This window comes from Panthera tigris, chromosome X, assembly GCF_018350195.1.
Source record: "Panthera tigris isolate Pti1 chromosome X, P.tigris_Pti1_mat1.1, whole genome shotgun sequence".
In the NCBI taxonomy this organism is placed as follows: Eukaryota; Metazoa; Chordata; class Mammalia; order Carnivora; family Felidae; genus Panthera; species Panthera tigris.
Genome location: NC_056677.1, coordinates 125,988,357 through 126,003,915, shown reverse-complemented (window position 1 = coordinate 126,003,915; position 15,559 = coordinate 125,988,357). Strand labels below are relative to the sequence as shown.

Here is a 15,559-nt window from a genome sequence, read left to right as displayed (position 1 = left end):
AGACACAAGGCTTGCGAAATATTAAAGCCCCTGAAGCGCGGTGCTGCTCTCGTCTCTATCCCCCTCATGCCCTCTCGTGACCCCGCGACCGAACCCTCGGAGGCTCAGGTGTCCCCAGACTGCAGCGGGAGCCTCCGCAACTTTGTTGTTTTTGGCAAAGAGAAACTACTTTTATTCCCCAGGGATGGAGGAGAAGGGGCAAAGGGGGGGGGGTGTGGCCGAAGTGCCGGTGTGTGGGACAGGGTTTACGTTTTCCGGTAGGAAGCAGACCTTTTTGTTGTCATGGCCGGGAGGGACTCATGCAGGTGACACCGAAGACACAGATGAGGCCTCCGTTCTGGAGGCGCTGGAGAGTTCAGAGCCGTCGTCAACCTTCTTCCCGAAAAGCTGCATGATGCAGTTTCGAAACTGGCGGGGCAGAAAACGCTACTCAGCAGAGCGGAAAGGGCCCGCATACCGTGCTAAAGGTCGTTCTCGGGGAATTCTGAGGAGGCTATTCATTAGGGGGCACCTTGATGACTGAGCACCTTCTCCGCTACCATTCAGAGTCCCGTGCAGAGACTGGAGCAGGCCTGAGATTATTACTCGCACATGGGGATGGTCTGCTCCTGACTGCTCGCTCATCTGAGCCATCGAATTTAGACTCTGATGGTGACCATTGTGCGTCAAGTTGTAACACCACGCCCCCCTCTCCAAAGCTACGTTCAAGGACTAACCCCTAGAGCCTGTGAATGTGACCTTATTTGGAAATAGAGTCCTTGTAGATGTGATGAAGATATACATTGCCATGAGGTCATGCTAGAGTGGAGTGGGCCCTAATCCAACCACTGGTGTCATTATGAGAAGGGAATTTGGACACAGACTCAGAGAAGGTCACGTGGAGGTGAAGGCAGAGATCGGGGTGACTTGTCTAGGAGCCAAGGGACACCAAGGACCGCTGGCCACCACCGGAGGCTAGGAGACGGGCGGGAACGGATTCGCCCTCAGAGCCCTCAGAAGGAAACAGCCCTGCCCACGCCTTGACCCCGGACTTCTGGCCTCCAGAACCGGGAGAGAATACATCTCTGTTGTTTTAAGCCCCGCCCCCCCCCGCCCCAGTTTGTGGTACTTTGTTATGGCAGCCCCAGGAAACTTATACAGTGACCAAAGAGGACGCCAGCTAAGGGGCCCATGCATAGGGCGACCCATTTCCAGAATGTCTGGGAAGAGACTCAGAGGCATTTTAGTGAAAAGGGATGTGATTGTCATCTTGTTTCTATCCCGTCGATTCTGAGGCCACGCAGGCACTAGTTAGACCACAGTCTAGCTACTACTTCATGTCTACAGCCAAGAGAATCTTCTGGCACCAAGAGGGCCCCAGTGCATTTCCCCTATAAAGAGATTTGTAATGTATTCATTTCTCAAGTTATACCTCATATCATCACTGGGATAACCCCAATGTCTTGAGACTGCAGACGAGGGGCATCTCCTGTATATTCTAGGCCTATTCTTGACCACCTCCAGCTCCCTGCAACATCAAAACCCTCGCAAATAAAACACATAATTACGGAAGTCAGTAACACAAGAAGTGAACTGAATGGGAGAATTGACTTAGCTGAGGAATTCATTTGACATCTACCTACTGAGGGTCCACCGTGTGCCAGACTGTCTCAGGGCGATCGGCAGTGGACAAAAAGAGCAACGTTCTCTGCCCTCGTGAGCTCCATTACAGATAATTCTCTCAGGACGCAACAGGAAGGGATAACAATGTGGAGAGGGTGAAAGCAAACTTCAAAAGCCTGGAGAGGTCCAGAAGTGCAGACATCTTGTCTAGGAGGGCCAGTTTGGGGAGGGGAGAATGGAGACTCAAGTAAACAAGTACAAGTACAAGGCAAGAGAGCCTAGGGTTCCACAAGCAAAAGCCAGACCTAAAAAGAGACTCACATGAACCAGGAAACAGGGGTCAGGGCTACAAAGACACTCTAGGTATTGAGTTGCCAACAGTGGAGTCCCGGGGGATCAACTGTGTCCTACTTAATGCCTGAACATTACAGAAAGAGTGCGTGCTTAATGAACTCTGCAGGGAGCCAAGGGCCAGGCCAGACTGAGCGGGGCCTTGGAGCAACTGTGACATGAGGGGGAGGGGGAAGGGACAGAAGAGCTAGTTGGAAGGAATGGGGACTGGGTCTGGCACGATGCCAGGCCCCTGCGAGGGCCCCTGGACCTTTCTGGTCACCATCAAGTCACACATCGCATCTCAGTGAAGTAGATTTGATGGATTCAAGGAAGAGGAAGCCAAATTGTGCTTGGAAGATGGTAAGCCTCAGCGGTCACCTGTAACCTCCCGGGGGATCTAGGAGTCACAGGCAATTTGCTGCTGAGGCTGAGTATACTGGCCCATGATGGCTACCGTCCGGCGAGACCTTGGGCGGGACCACAGCGGGCCCCCTCGAACTAACCCACAAAGTCGCAAAAGCCGCATGCGGGTGCAGCCGAGGAGGGCCTCTCTGCGTCCTTGTTGGGGTTAGGGTTTAAAAACGGAAAGATGAAGACTGAGAGGACAGCTGTGCCTATCAAAGTGGGAAGGGCACAGCCAGGGGCAATGCAGACACGTTCGGGCGCTCCTTCGGGTGTGAGCGCAGGACAACCCTGAGGCCGACGGAACAGGAGAGCAGCAACGTGCGCGACTGCGCTGTGCCGGGCCGAGACTCCGACACGACCCACGGGGAGGGCTGGCTGGGGCTAGGTCACGTGCTGAGCCTTCTCCGGTCGTTGTCCTGGAGGTCATTAACGGGCACCCCCTCGACGTGATTCCAGGCGGGAGCCATCGCTGGGCTCTCCGGGGGTAAATTCCTATTTGCTCTGCCAATGGTGTGACTTACCTGCCGGTTCATAAAGACATAGATGATGGGGTTGTAGATAGTGGCACTTTTGGCAAAGTAGGCCGGCAGGGCGGCCACCAGAGGGTGGAAGGCGTAGCCGGGGTGGGCAGCGGCGAAGCACGCAAAGAAAGTGTAGGGCCCCCAGCAGACGCAGTAGGCGAAGATCATGACCATCACCATGCGAGTCACCTCCTTCTCCGCCTTCTGGGTGGACTCGGATTCTTTTTGCTGCTTTGCCACCTGGGGGAGACAGAGATTCGTGCCTGGGGACGGTGCGTGGGAGAGTCCTTCGGGGCTCTGTATCCAGAGGGCTCCGTGTTGCCGTTGCCTGGGCCGTGAGTCAGGGAGGCGGCGAGAGACAGGTGGCCGGGGGACGTGGAGTCATGAAGACGAGGAGATGGGCCCACCCCAGGCGGGTCAGCGGCCAGCGGCCAGCGGCCAGCTCCCACCTGAGTGAGCCCGCAGCCTGGCTCAGGCTGGACCGGGCCGGCCTTGATGGAGCTTGTGTAGGCTCTGAGGTAGCACAGAGCCTGCCCCAGCGAAGATGGCCTTGAAGGGCCTTCCAAGCTCTTGGCTTAGCCTGGCTCCCGTTAGGAGTTTGGGAAGGAGCTAAGGAGGCCATCTTAGCCTCGCCTGGTCCCTTATCAGCGTGTTTCCTGCCCGCCCCCCATGCTTAACTCTGAGGGGCCGATCGGGGGAAGACACAGACGCTGGACACTGTCTGCTGCGGGCAGGGACACAGCCCCGAGCTAACAAGGCCCAAGCCATGGTTGGATACCTGTGGGAGCTGGTGAGGTTGCTTCTGATCCCTGACCACCGGCGGGGTTGGGGGAGGAAGCGGGGTGGGGGCACACTGCAGGCTGAAGGCAGGGAGCCTGTGGCCTTCACTCGGGCTGCCTACGTAGGGGGCTAGGGGTGGCCGGGACGGGGTCAACTTCCCAGTGAGGACAGTGGAGAGCGGGTCTGGGTGGCACATGGCACACGTGAAGCCACTCCTTGGCCTGCCCCACAGCCCCATGAAGGGGACAAGGTCACTCTGGTGGCAGCTTTTCAAAAGCACCTTTTGATCTGCAGGGTTCACTCGCGGATCTGGCTGGCTGCTCTCCACTCCCCGGGAAAGGCAGGCTTTCTACCCAGGGGAGGACCGTCCCGGGTCACGGAAGAAATGCGGCTCTGCTCCCTTATTGGGAGCATGAAGTTGGGGACGGTCCCTTCACATCGTGTAGGGACAAGGACAAGGGAGCCAGGACTGCAGGCGCAGCCCCAAAGGAATTGGAGGATTCAGGCCTGCTTTGAGGGCAGGAGAGAGATTCTCTGTCCCAGCCTAAGTGTCCTTGGCTCCCACGATCCTATCGGCAGGGGGTAGAGCCAGGAGAGTTCGGGGGCTCACCGCTCGGATGGCCAGCCACACTTGGAGGTAGCAGAGCACGATGACGCTGAGGGGGATGATGCAGCACGTGATCATGAGGACGATCATGTAGGACTGCACGCCGGGGTACGAGCTGCCACTGAACACGTCAGGCCCGCATGATGTCTTCAGGCCATGGGGCCAGTACCTGGAGAGAAGGGCTGGCAGCCTGTCCTGATGCAGGCAGGGCACCCTGGGGCCCCCCAGTCCAGGCATGCCACTGACTTGGGGTGGACGATTGGTGGCTTGTTTTAATTAAGGTGAAATTTACATTGCATGAATTCACCTTTTTTTTTTGAAGTTTATTTAATTATTATTGGAGAGACAGAGAGAGAGTGTGTGTGTTCATGAGCAGGGCAGGGGCAGAGAGAGAGGGAGAGAGAGAATCCCAAGTAGGCTCTGCACTATCAGCATGGAGCCCGACGTGGGGCTCGATCTCATGAACCTCGAGATCATGACCTGAGCCGAGATTCCTTAACTGACAGAGCCACCCAGGTGCCCCTCACCAACCATTTTTGAAGCGAGCCATTCAATCTGACAGCACCTTCACAGTATTGTGCAACCACCACCTCTGTCTAGTTCCAGAACGTTTTCACTGGTCTTATAGCCCCTTGTGTTTTTATTGTGGTAAAATACACATAGCATCTGAGCCCGCAAAGAAGCAGCCTGGCCAAGACACAAATGACCTATGGGCCCAGGTGTACCTACAACCCAAGAAGTCTCTGAAAGGGAGGCCCCCGAGAATGTGCGAGACGTAGGCCTAGGGCAGAGTGGGTGAGATGGCCCTGCTTTCACTTATAGCTGCTCCTGTGGCTTGAGCTTGTCGCCTTTCTCTGTGTGCACCCATGAGCCGTTCATGTTTGGCAGAAACAGACCTTTCCAGAGGCTCAGAGATCACAGGACCTATTTCCATGTCGCAGCCAGGCAGATTTATATGTTCATAGGCACCGCGCCCTCAAAGGGGGTCACAGGGACATCGGGTCCATCCTCACTTTAGTCATGGGGCCGCGGAGGCCCAGAAACAGGAAGCGACTGACCCCACGGTTACAAATGGAGTCATGTGTCTGACCCTCCCCGCTGTCCTTCACCGTCTGTCCTAAATGAGCTGCATGCCTGACATACTGGCCTCCTTACCTGCTCCAGCCAAAGATGGGCGGGGCTGTCCACACAGCGGCCCAGATCCAGGAGAAGGCAATGCCCGCGATGGCTAGCTTGGCATCAAATCTCACATTGCCAAAGGGCTTGCAGACTACCAGCCACCTCTCCCAGGAAATGATGGCCAGGGACCAGAGACCCGTGATCCCTGCAGGGGAGAGCAGGCAGATGAGGGCTTTGAGCCTCCAACATCACTTCTTCCACCCAGACCAGCCGATAGCTTTTAGGATCAAGAGACATCCTCCCCACCCATGTGAAAAACCTAATTCTCCAAAAAGTGTGTTCAGCTCCAGGGGGCAGTGGACCTCTTGGTCAATTTGTCTGACACCCTCTTTCCCCATTCTTTCCTCTTGGGCCTCTGGCACCCCGACTCCTATCTTCCTCCTAGTTGGCCACCAGCCTTTCTTCGGATGCAGACGCAACTCCCGATGGCCATGCATGCACCCACGTGACCACACTGAGGTGCCGTGGTCCCAGCCAAGGGCAAGGAAACGGGACGTGTCCGGTGACCTGTGGCCCTTCGGCCCATATGCACGTTCACCTAGGCTTCCAGATTTCCCACCGCTGCCCTCCCCCCGGCGGGTGGAGATCATGTCTCCATGCCCTGCTTAGACACTGGAGGTCTGTGGGCAGAGTTTAGGGCTCCATTAACTGGGGCGGGAAAAAGGACAGCTTTTTTCCACTAAAAACTCTAATGGACCCTTGGCATCGCCTTCCATTATGAGCATGGCAGCATTAGCAGTGCCTGCGACTTGGTCACTTTACAGAGGCAGCAGACACTTCCCTATATCACCATATTCATTACCACTTTGAAATTTCAGTGGCTGTCAGACCAGATCCGGTTATTTGATACTTTAATAAAGAATGGTGTCATCAATACTTCTAAAAAATGCATTTACTCATAATTTTAGTGAAGGACTATGTCACTCATTAATATTTAATACTTTGATCACTATATTTCGGTATCATGGGACTCCTTTGTAGTTCTATGGATCTTATTGTGCACGTTGGCAAACATTCTTCTGAGGAGGGGTCCGCAGGCTTTCCCTGGTCACTGCCGTTCTATACCTTTGGGAGAGCGCTGGGCCGTCATCTGTAAAACGAGGGGCAGTTAGATATGGGGGGGGCGGCGTCCTGCCCTGTACAGTGTGTGGGCCTCGTGTTGGCACCTACCTCACAGGGATATGAGGGGCCGATGCGCTCATTTCAATCTTGCCCCCGTGTCCTGCCCCCATTTCACCGATGCGCAGTAGCAATTCAAACCTGCAGCCAGGGTCCCCCTGCCTTCCCCAGGCCCTGGCTGTCCTAGCGTCTTTTTTTTTTTTTTTCCTCCTCTTCGTGTCCACCTCTCAGAATCTGAATTGGAGACCAGTTTAGGTGGCAGTTGGATGAACCCGAGTTAGATGTGGGTGCTCAGGACCCAGGATTGGAGACCCCGTGGTCCTGGGAAACTTAAAACGGAGGAGCAGTGGTGTGATGGCTGGGGGCCCGGAGGCAGGCCAGCCTCGAGCCCTCGGCCCTGTGGGAGGGGTAGCTCCCTCGTGCTGCTGCGGGCACGGCCTTTGCTCTCTCACTCGGCCTCTTCCCGGCTCTCTCCCGCCAGCCTCCGCCTCCCGGAATCAAGTCCGCGCCCCTGCGTGTGCCCGGCCTCATAGTCCGCTCGGCCACCGGCCAATGCTCACCTGTCCTCTGCCCACCCAGCTGCCGCCTGCACCCTGCTCTCCTTGGCCACCTCGGCCCAGCTCCCTTCTCATCTCGCTGACTCAACGTCTGGGTGCTCCCTCGTCTCCTCCTGCACACGGTCCTCTGAGGGGGCGGATGGCGCCCCGTGCTCGCGATCTGGGATAGGGACCCCTCTTTCCGGGACTCGGGAGTGCCTCGGGGAAGGGATCGTATGCTCCTGGTGCCCCCCACATGGGTTCTTCTCTGCCAAGGTTGACCTGAGCAGGGCCCCGGCCCACAGAGATGTGAGTGATGGGGACCAGGACCTGAGATCAGTTTCAGGATCTCAAAAGCTCTAACGGGAAGCGCTGCTTTCTCTGGGAAAAGCTGACACAGGTGAGCTGAAAGAACACACATCCCCAGTTTGAGTGGAACTTCTGTTTGGGGTGACCGGAGCCCTCCTTCCCATATTGTTCTGGGATTGTCCGTCTCCTCCTATGCCAGCTGCGTGGCCCTAGACCGGCCTGTCTCAGGGTAGGCACTCTGGATGCCCACTTGTTGGTCTGCAACCCCCCCCCCCCACGATGACCCCGGCCCAGGTTCCCCTACAGGTCTGTCTCCCTTCAAATGCGCACCGTGGGCACACCCGGGGGGTGCCGCGTGAATGTTTCCTTTACACACGGCAGGCTGGGTCTTCCCGGAGTCCGGGGCCCTGGCTAGCTTACCACACAAGGAGACAGTGTAGCCTTCCAGGACACACATGGGGTGGCCCAGCACAAAGTAGCCGTAGATCTGGTTCACGACGCTGATGGTGCTGGCGATGATGGTCTCCGCCAGGTCAGCCACCGCCAAATTCACCAGGATCCAGTTCAGAGGGTGGCGCAGCTTCTTGAACTTCATGGTGGCTGCCAGCACAAGCCCATTAGTGAAGACGGACGCAATGACCACGAAGATCATCCAGGCGCTGGTGACGTGGTACACCCATCGGGGCGCGATGTGGTAATTGGGACCTTCAAAGGGGCCTAGAAGGCAGGAGGTACAGCGCGGGGAGAGGAGCTGGGCATCGGCGTTACCCGCCTGCACAGCTGTGCCCGCCCCGCCCTCCCTTCCTCGTCAGAGCGTCGCGTTAGCCCTCCCGCCCTCCTGCCCGCTACCCTTGCCTTTGCAACCAGCTCTTTCCCTCTAGCTGGGCCCGCCTGCGAACAACCTTCCGTGTTGTGATGGAATGGAGTGCTGGAACCTCACGGATGTTGTGAGGCATCCGTGTCTCATGCCAGAGGCCGTGGCCCACCAGACAGGCATCCTTGAACTTAACAAAGCCGAACTCCTCACCAGCTATGCCAGGTATCACCCCCCCATCCGATTTGCCACCCCCGTACACGGGCCGGCCCTCTGGGGTGCCGTGGGCAGGCCTCTGCTCCCTCAAACCCCTGCACCCGCCGCGCTGCTTCCCGTGACTGCTGCATGCCTCTCTGTCATGGGACCTTTGCTCACATTCTCCCCTGCACCGCGGTCCTCTTCTCTCCCATACCGTAAAGCCCAGCTCGGATGGCCTTGCTTCCCGGAAGCCTTTCCGGATTCCTAAGCCGAGTGTCAACTCAGCCCCTTGGGACCGCCACCTCAGTGTACCTGTGTGACATCCTACACTGTACTGGAGCCACCCACGCGCACGTCTCGTCATATCCCATGTGGCAGGTTTGACGCACAGTCAGTGCTCAGAGAATGGATGAACGAATGAGTTCTGGGTTGAGTTGTGTCCCCCCATGAGAACGACATGTCGGGGTCGTAACCCCCAGGACCTGTGGAGGGGACCTTATTTGGAGACGGGGTCTGCACAGAGATGATCAAGTTACCGTGCGGTCATTAGCACGGGCCCCAATCCCGTAGGACTGGGTCCTCACGAAAAGGGGTAGTTTGGACGCAGAGACACGCACACGGGGAGAAGGTCACGTGAAGATCAAGGCCGAGATCCGGGCGAGGCTTCCACAGGCCGAGCGACGCCGCAGAGGGCCGGGAAGAGCCAGAAACCGGAGGAGAGGCCCGGAGCGGACTCTCTCTCGGAGTCGCCGGAAGGAGCCAACCCGGCCCACGCCCGGACCTCAGACTCCTCGTAAGCCAAGGAGTTTCTCTGGTGTGAGCCACTCAGCGTGTGGTGCTGTTACAGCCGCCCTACGAAACACACGCAACGAAAAGGAAGGGTAACTCCCCTTTATTACAACGCAGCGGCTCTACACCTGTCGTGCCGAAGGACCTTTTTTACCACCATCATTTTTGGCAAAATACTTAAAGGGATGATACGCCAGCGCCTGCCGCCGTGTACCAAAGCCTTATGACGCCCAGGAAAGCATCCACGCAGAGTCCCCACATTTACCAGGACACTTCAGTTGTGTGCCACAAAAGCCCAGCTCGAACTAGTTTTAGAAGAGTAGGGCTTTCTTGGGTCCCCCGGCTAGGAGGGCTGGGGTAGATGCCAATCGCCCCCAGCACAACCAGACCCCACAGCACCCGTGATGTTCCAGCACCCTGTGCGTGAGCTTTGTTCATTGCTTTCACGGGGAGCTCCTGGAAACCCATCAGCAATGCCCACAGCCATGCTAGGTGGCACAGGCCCCCTGGGGACAGACCTCTGACTACCGAAGGCCCGCGTGCTATCAGTTTCCGTACAGAAGGAAGTGGAGGGAAACCACGGGGCTGCTGATAGACCGGAGAACAGAGGACCCCGAATTGCCAACGGGTCTTGCCCAGAAACTACAGCGGGTTAGTCCGAGAACAGCAGCTGGGACTGGGAGGTGTACGGAACGCTCCAGCTTTTGAACAGTTTCAAAACGAAGCAGCCAGAGCATCCTTCCCGGACAGTCCGCCGAGTCCAAATTGGACAGGGCAGGGACAAGAGGGACGGGGCTGTGCACAGTGGGGGAGGGGATGGACTGCTCCGAATGTGGGAGGTCACAGGGGAGGGTCCTCTAGCGGCGCAAGCAGAGCCCGTGTCCCAGCCTGCCCCTCGCTTCTGAACTCTCCAGGACCAACTTCATAAAGAAGTGGGCACCACAAGGGTATCAGGGTCAACTCCCGGGGGGAAGGTGTTCTGAAGAAATTCAGGGAGGGAGTGAATTGGGTGTGGGGGCAGGCGAGGAAGCAAGATTTCTGTGAATATACCTTCTTCTCTAGATTTTAATTCGGAACCTTGTGAATATTTTATCACACGATTTTAAAACAACATTAAAATTTAAAAAGCAATCCCTGAAAATCAAAAATAAAACAAATGAACCTAAATGCATATCCACTCAGAGGCATAATCACACAGAGAGGGACTGTTCTAAACGACTTGGAAGGGCACTAGTTTGACTATTCGAACCTGGTGGCATAGACCCTAAGGACGAAAAGACCTGTCCAAATGTTGAGTTTTGGGTATGCATGTTGTCGATGGCGGTGTCGGTGTCATTACTCTGAGACCGTTGTGAGTGTGTGTGATAAAAAGCAAATGAGTAATTGAATCATATTCTTATTCTTCTACGCAAAGCCCTTGAGAACAGGATTCTTAGTGGGAGAGAAAGGAGACCCAGAGGTCAAACCCAACTGGCTCCACTGGGAAACCAAGTCATTACTTTGGAGTGGGAGAAATAAAAGGAAAGAAGAAGCATTTCTCCTGCCTTTCCCATACAGTCTGTGTCCCTGGGGAAGCCAAGAGTAGATGAGGGAATGTTTCAGTCTATCCAAGGACTCCAGCTAATAGATGAAGACAGGGTGAGGAAGTCAGAATGTCACCATTTTGCAACCCCCAGTGGTTTCGTGGGTCCAAGCATCGAGTTCAGCAGCTGCCAACACCCCAGAAAAAGGGGCACCCTCCTGACGGTGAGGAGATCCAACCAAACACAAAACCGATCCAACTGGCCTCCAAGCAGATCTTCAGATCAACTACAGATTTACAGACACATAATGATGAACAAGATGGGAAGGGGCATGGGAAGCCACACACGGGAAACCATCAGCAAGTCCAAAGTGGAGGGGTCCGGGGACAGGTGACCCATTCCCTTGAACAAATAAATTACAAGGAGGTAGAGAGGGAGCCCCTGACTTCAAAGAGGACAAAAAGAGATAATGATCGATCTGAACGTGTGGACCTTATCGGAGCCCTGATTCAAGCAAGGTAAAAAAAAAAATGTACGACCTTTTGTTCAACACTGGTTAAGAGATTCAATAATATCAAGGCAATGTTACCTTATAGGTGTGACAGTGGCATTGTGTTTATGTTTTAGAGTCCTTTCCTCTTACAGGTGCATACTGAAGATTTACAGACGGAATGGTGTCATGTCTTAGATCTGCTTCCAGGAATCAGCAGGAGTGGGTCCAGTTTGCTAGATACTTGAATTTTGCCAGGGGAAATGTACAAAAAGGAATCTCAGGCATCAGTGAAGGCCCAGGGGCCTCCAGGGAGGGCCCTGTTGTGTCGCCATCAAGGACATTTTGACAGAACGATCAGGTCAGGGCAGACTTGAGGGTTCTCAATTAGTTTGGCCTGGGAACCCTGGCTGTCAGGGAGCTGGTGTGGCTTCTGGAAACCATGGCACCTGAGACGTCCTTGAAGGAACAGATGGGGTGGTCTTTGGTTTGGAGGAGGGACTGGGGAAGGGGGGCCAGGGGCAGGGGGTCACTAACGTCCTCAGTTCTTTGCAAGGCTTGCACGCAAAGCGTTCGGACTGGTGCACTTCCAGGGCATAACTCGGGCCGCCTCCGCGGACGTTTCAGGTGTCTGTTGGGCCCGAGCCCTTTCTCCTGGGACACCTCCCAGTGGAAAGGCTGCCCTGGGAGCCAAGCGAGTCCCCTCCCCAAGAACGTGCAGCCGAAGTCTGCAGGCCCCGGGGGCAGAGTTGGACAGGACGGCCACTCCCGTCTCTTCCGACCCTGAGGTTGGAGAAGGCACCTACCCTCCTCCGGGCCACCTGCTGTTTGCCTCCTTTTGGCTTCGGGAGGTGCAAAACTGAGTCCGAGCTGGATTCTTTCCCAGGAAGCCAGGGCGGTGCGGCCAGAGAGACACGCCAGAACTGAACGTAACGGGTGCTTACTAGCGGCACGGGACCGCAAGGAAAGAGTCAGTGAGCATTCCCGGGACAGCGGTTCGCAAAAGGTCTGGGAAGCCTGTGTGGTTTGGAAAGGCAAGTTGCATATTACGGTGTCCTTTTGTGTTCAGAAAGGACCGCCCCCCCCCCCCCCCAATTTCATGGCATCATGAAGGTGAAGGGAGAAGGACCACCTCGGCCGCTGCTGACGTGTGTGGAAGAGAGCTTTCCTGGCGGGTGGGTGGCCAGCGGCCCTCCGCGTGGCCACTCGGGCCTGGTGTCCCTGGAGGGCTGTCCAGCCTCCACGGCGCCCGCTTGCTCACCTCTGGTGGCGTTGCTGTTGGTGTAGGTGAAGATGCTCGCCCGGGTGCTGTCCTCCAAGCTGGCGTGCGGCTGCCCGCCTGCAAGCCTCTGGGGGCCCCACCGCTGGGTCATGGCTCCGGAAAGCCCTGTCCCCAGTGCCTGCCAGCCCTGGCGCTGCTTGGGGGGTCACGGCGCTTTATAGCAGCCCGCGGGATCAGCCGGGGCTTCCTCACCTTAGAAGCTCCCAAACCCTTCCCCACCTGATCTCTTAATTGGGCCCGGGACTTAGACCTCCCCCTCCCCCACCCCCTGCCTCCTGGCTCCTAAGGTGAGCCTGCGAGGGCGGCTCAGAGGCTTTTCTGGGAACCCACTCGGAGTCCCCCGCCTGCTAAGGCCGCTGCAGGAGCTGCCGCGGGCCCTCGCTGGTGTTTACGTGCGCTTTCCTCCCTACTGTGCGGTGCTCGGGCTTAGGCCAGCTGGGCCCTAGTGTCGGCCTTTCCACATTGACGTGTGGGTTAGGGAAGCAGCCCGAGGCCCAGACCCGCCGTTGCTGCGTGGTTCTCCTCAGAGCCGCGGGGGGGGGGGGGGGGGGGGGGCGGGGGCGGGGGGCCGGGAGACTTTGCTGCGGCCCAAAACGCAGCCTCCTCACGGGTCGGGCCATCTTGGTGGGCCCGCATGGTCGCGAGTGGTGCTGGCGGGGGCCCCTCACCCAGGAAGGGAAAGACAGGCCTGGGGTGGGGCTCCCCTGCTCCCTTTTGCTTCCCAGGAGCCCACGGCCCCTGCGGTCACCGGGGAGCTCGTCCAGGCCCTCCCGGTGGCCTTCCCGCAGCAACTGAAGGTGCCCACGGGCACTCAGGTTCCACCAGCTCGGGTCTCCTTGGCCTGAGTCCATAACCCTTCCCTGGACTGCTCCTGACGACAACTCCCTGCAGGCTTGCCTTCAAAAGCAAGCCTCTCAACCGAGTGTTCCAGACGGGCTGCCTCCTCTGTCCCTCTTGGCCCACTACAATCTGGCTGCGGCCCGGACTTGGCAGCATTCCGACTGCAGGCGGATCGCCTAATTCTGCAGTCCCACCCCCGTCCCCCTCCGCAGGGGGGCACAACCCTCTCTCCTGGGTCCTGCCAGCTCCTCTCTCCCGAAGGTCAGCTGTCTTCATCACCTCCTTGGGGCCGGCCTGAAGCTCGGTAAAGCCAAGCCACGGGCGTGCGACCTCACTCCCCTGCTCTCGGGGCCATGACTTGTCAGCACCCCAGGCGGAGGCTCCGGGTAACATGGCTGGACGTCTGTGCCGCCCCGTGCGGCCACCCATAGTGGGAATGGCTCCCGGCACTGGTCCGGGCCTGCCACGCGCCTGGTGCCGGGCCAGGGGCTCTGTGTGGAATCGAAGGAACGGGTCCTGACCGCCGTCTTGCCAGGGCCCCCTGGTGGCCTGGAAAGCTGGGCTCGTCGTCCAAGGGCAGGAGAAAGCGCACCCAGTATTTACACCCCTAGGTGTCTACTCAAGAGAATTGAAGCCACGTGCCCACACAAAAACCTGTCCAGGACCACTCACAGCAACACTAATCCCAACAGGCGAACAGGTAGAAACAGTGGAAAAGCGAGTCAACAGGTGAACGGACACACAGAATGCGGTCCGTCCGGGCGACGGCGGCGACTCGGCCGGAACGAGGAATGCGGTTCTGACCCCTGCCACAGCAGGACCTGCCACAACAGGACCTGGAGGGTGGGGTGGAGTGAGAGCAGCCGGACGCAGAAGCCCGCATGGTGCGTGATTTCACGGACGGGAAATGTCCAGGACGGGCAAATCCGCGGAGGCCGAACGCCGACGGGTGGGTGCCAGCGGCCGGGGGCAATGGGGAGTGACTGCTCGTGGGAACGGGTTCTTTTGGGGGTGATGAAAAGATTCCAAAAGTAGACTGTAATGGTGTAGCCGCTGTGGAAAACAGTCTGGCAATCCCTCAAAAAAATGCAACGAGGCATCGCCACGTGGTCCAGCAGTCCCGTCGCTGGGCGCACACGCAAAAGAATGGAAAGCAGGGGCTCGTAACATGAACGTCGCATGTTCAAGTGGCCCCGTGACGCGTGGACCTCAAAACGTAGCTTGATGCCACAAGGTCGGATCCCTAGAACTCAGCCCCAAGTTTTTGTGACTTCCAAGTTTATACTTTTCCCTCCTCCTGGGTCCCAGGGAGCTTTATCTGTCTGTCCCCACAAGGGTCAAAGAATCAGAGCCTCTGGGATTGTCAGAACTAAAAGCGGGCCTCCTGTGAGGTCACCCGCCCGACCTGGCCCCTTTGGAGCACTGGACACAGGATCGCCTCTTCCCAGCACCGTCGGGGACCGGCAGGGTGGCCTCGGATGGGGCAGCCCTGCCCTCTCAGGCCAGGCACACCTTCTTTCTAAAGGGCTGTCATGGACCTCCGAGGCCACCACGTTGTTTGGGAGGCGAAGTGCCACCTCGGTGGGGGTCTGGCAGAGGCGGAGCAGGTCATGTGGGGGAACCTCCAGCTCACTGCTTGCTCAGCCCGCTTGTCTAGCATCACACTCATGACTGAGCTCAGTCCTGGGTCCGCCCCAAGACGCCGGGGAAGGAGAGGGGAGGGGACAGAGGGAAGAGAAGGGGGAGATGGCCGTGAGTCCGTCGCGGTCTCTGCAGAGTGGGATGCTAATTGATGATTAGGGCTAACAGAAGATCAAGTCTCATTTTAGCCTAAAGCAGATTACTGCCCTGGAAAGTCACCCGGCACCTGGGTGCCCACGTGTGCCACCCGAGGCCCAGTCTGGGTCCCACGCTCTGGCACAGGGTGGATGAAAGGGGAGGGGCCCTGGAGAGGGAGGGCTTGGGCGAAAATGGGTGTGAAAAGCAGCAGAAGTGGGTGGGTGGGGACCTTGACCGCCGTGGGCTTTTGGTTCATTGCCCCCCGCCCCAGCACCCACTGGACTAATGTGCTTCCGGAAAATGGGACCCTTTGGCCAGGCCGGGCACGCCGCCTCGCCGCAGCCTCCACCCTGCCCCACTTACGGCGCCCTCGCTGCCAGCTGGGGCCGCCCGGCCAGGCCGGAGGAGGAGGTGTCGGCCCCGTCGCTAATCCGACTACTCCGAAGTGATGCG

At 57.7% G+C, this 15,559-nt stretch overlaps 1 protein-coding gene across 1 annotated transcript; it reads right to left on the bottom strand.

Moving 5' to 3' along the window:
- Positions 1–297: 297 nt before the first annotated feature.
- On the bottom strand, positions 298–12,578 carry LOC102969987 (long-wave-sensitive opsin 1). Its single transcript, XM_042974688.1, has 6 exons — positions 12,467–12,578; positions 7,812–8,108; positions 5,404–5,572; positions 4,252–4,417; positions 2,862–3,101; positions 298–408 (listed from the first exon to the last, which is right to left on the bottom strand). Exons 1-6 carry the CDS (start codon positions 12,576–12,578, stop codon positions 298–300), a joined length of 1,095 nt encoding a protein of 364 aa, XP_042830622.1.
- Positions 12,579–15,559: the final 2,981 nt, after the last annotated feature.

Bases quoted from the DNA above. Each gene is read 5' to 3' on its own strand.
- LOC102969987 (XM_042974688.1), bottom strand. From the start codon at position 12,578: ATGACCCAGCGGTGGGGCCCCCAGAGGCTTGCAGGCGGGCAGCCGCAC. The intron at 3,102-4,251 runs GTGAGCCCCCGA...TGTCTCCCCCAG, and splicing joins TGTGGCTGGCCATCCGAGCG to GTGGCAAAGCAGCAAAAAGA. The intron at 409-2,861 runs GTAAGTCACACC...CTGCCCCGCCAG, and splicing joins ATGTCTTTATGAACCGGCAG to TTTCGAAACTGCATCATGCA.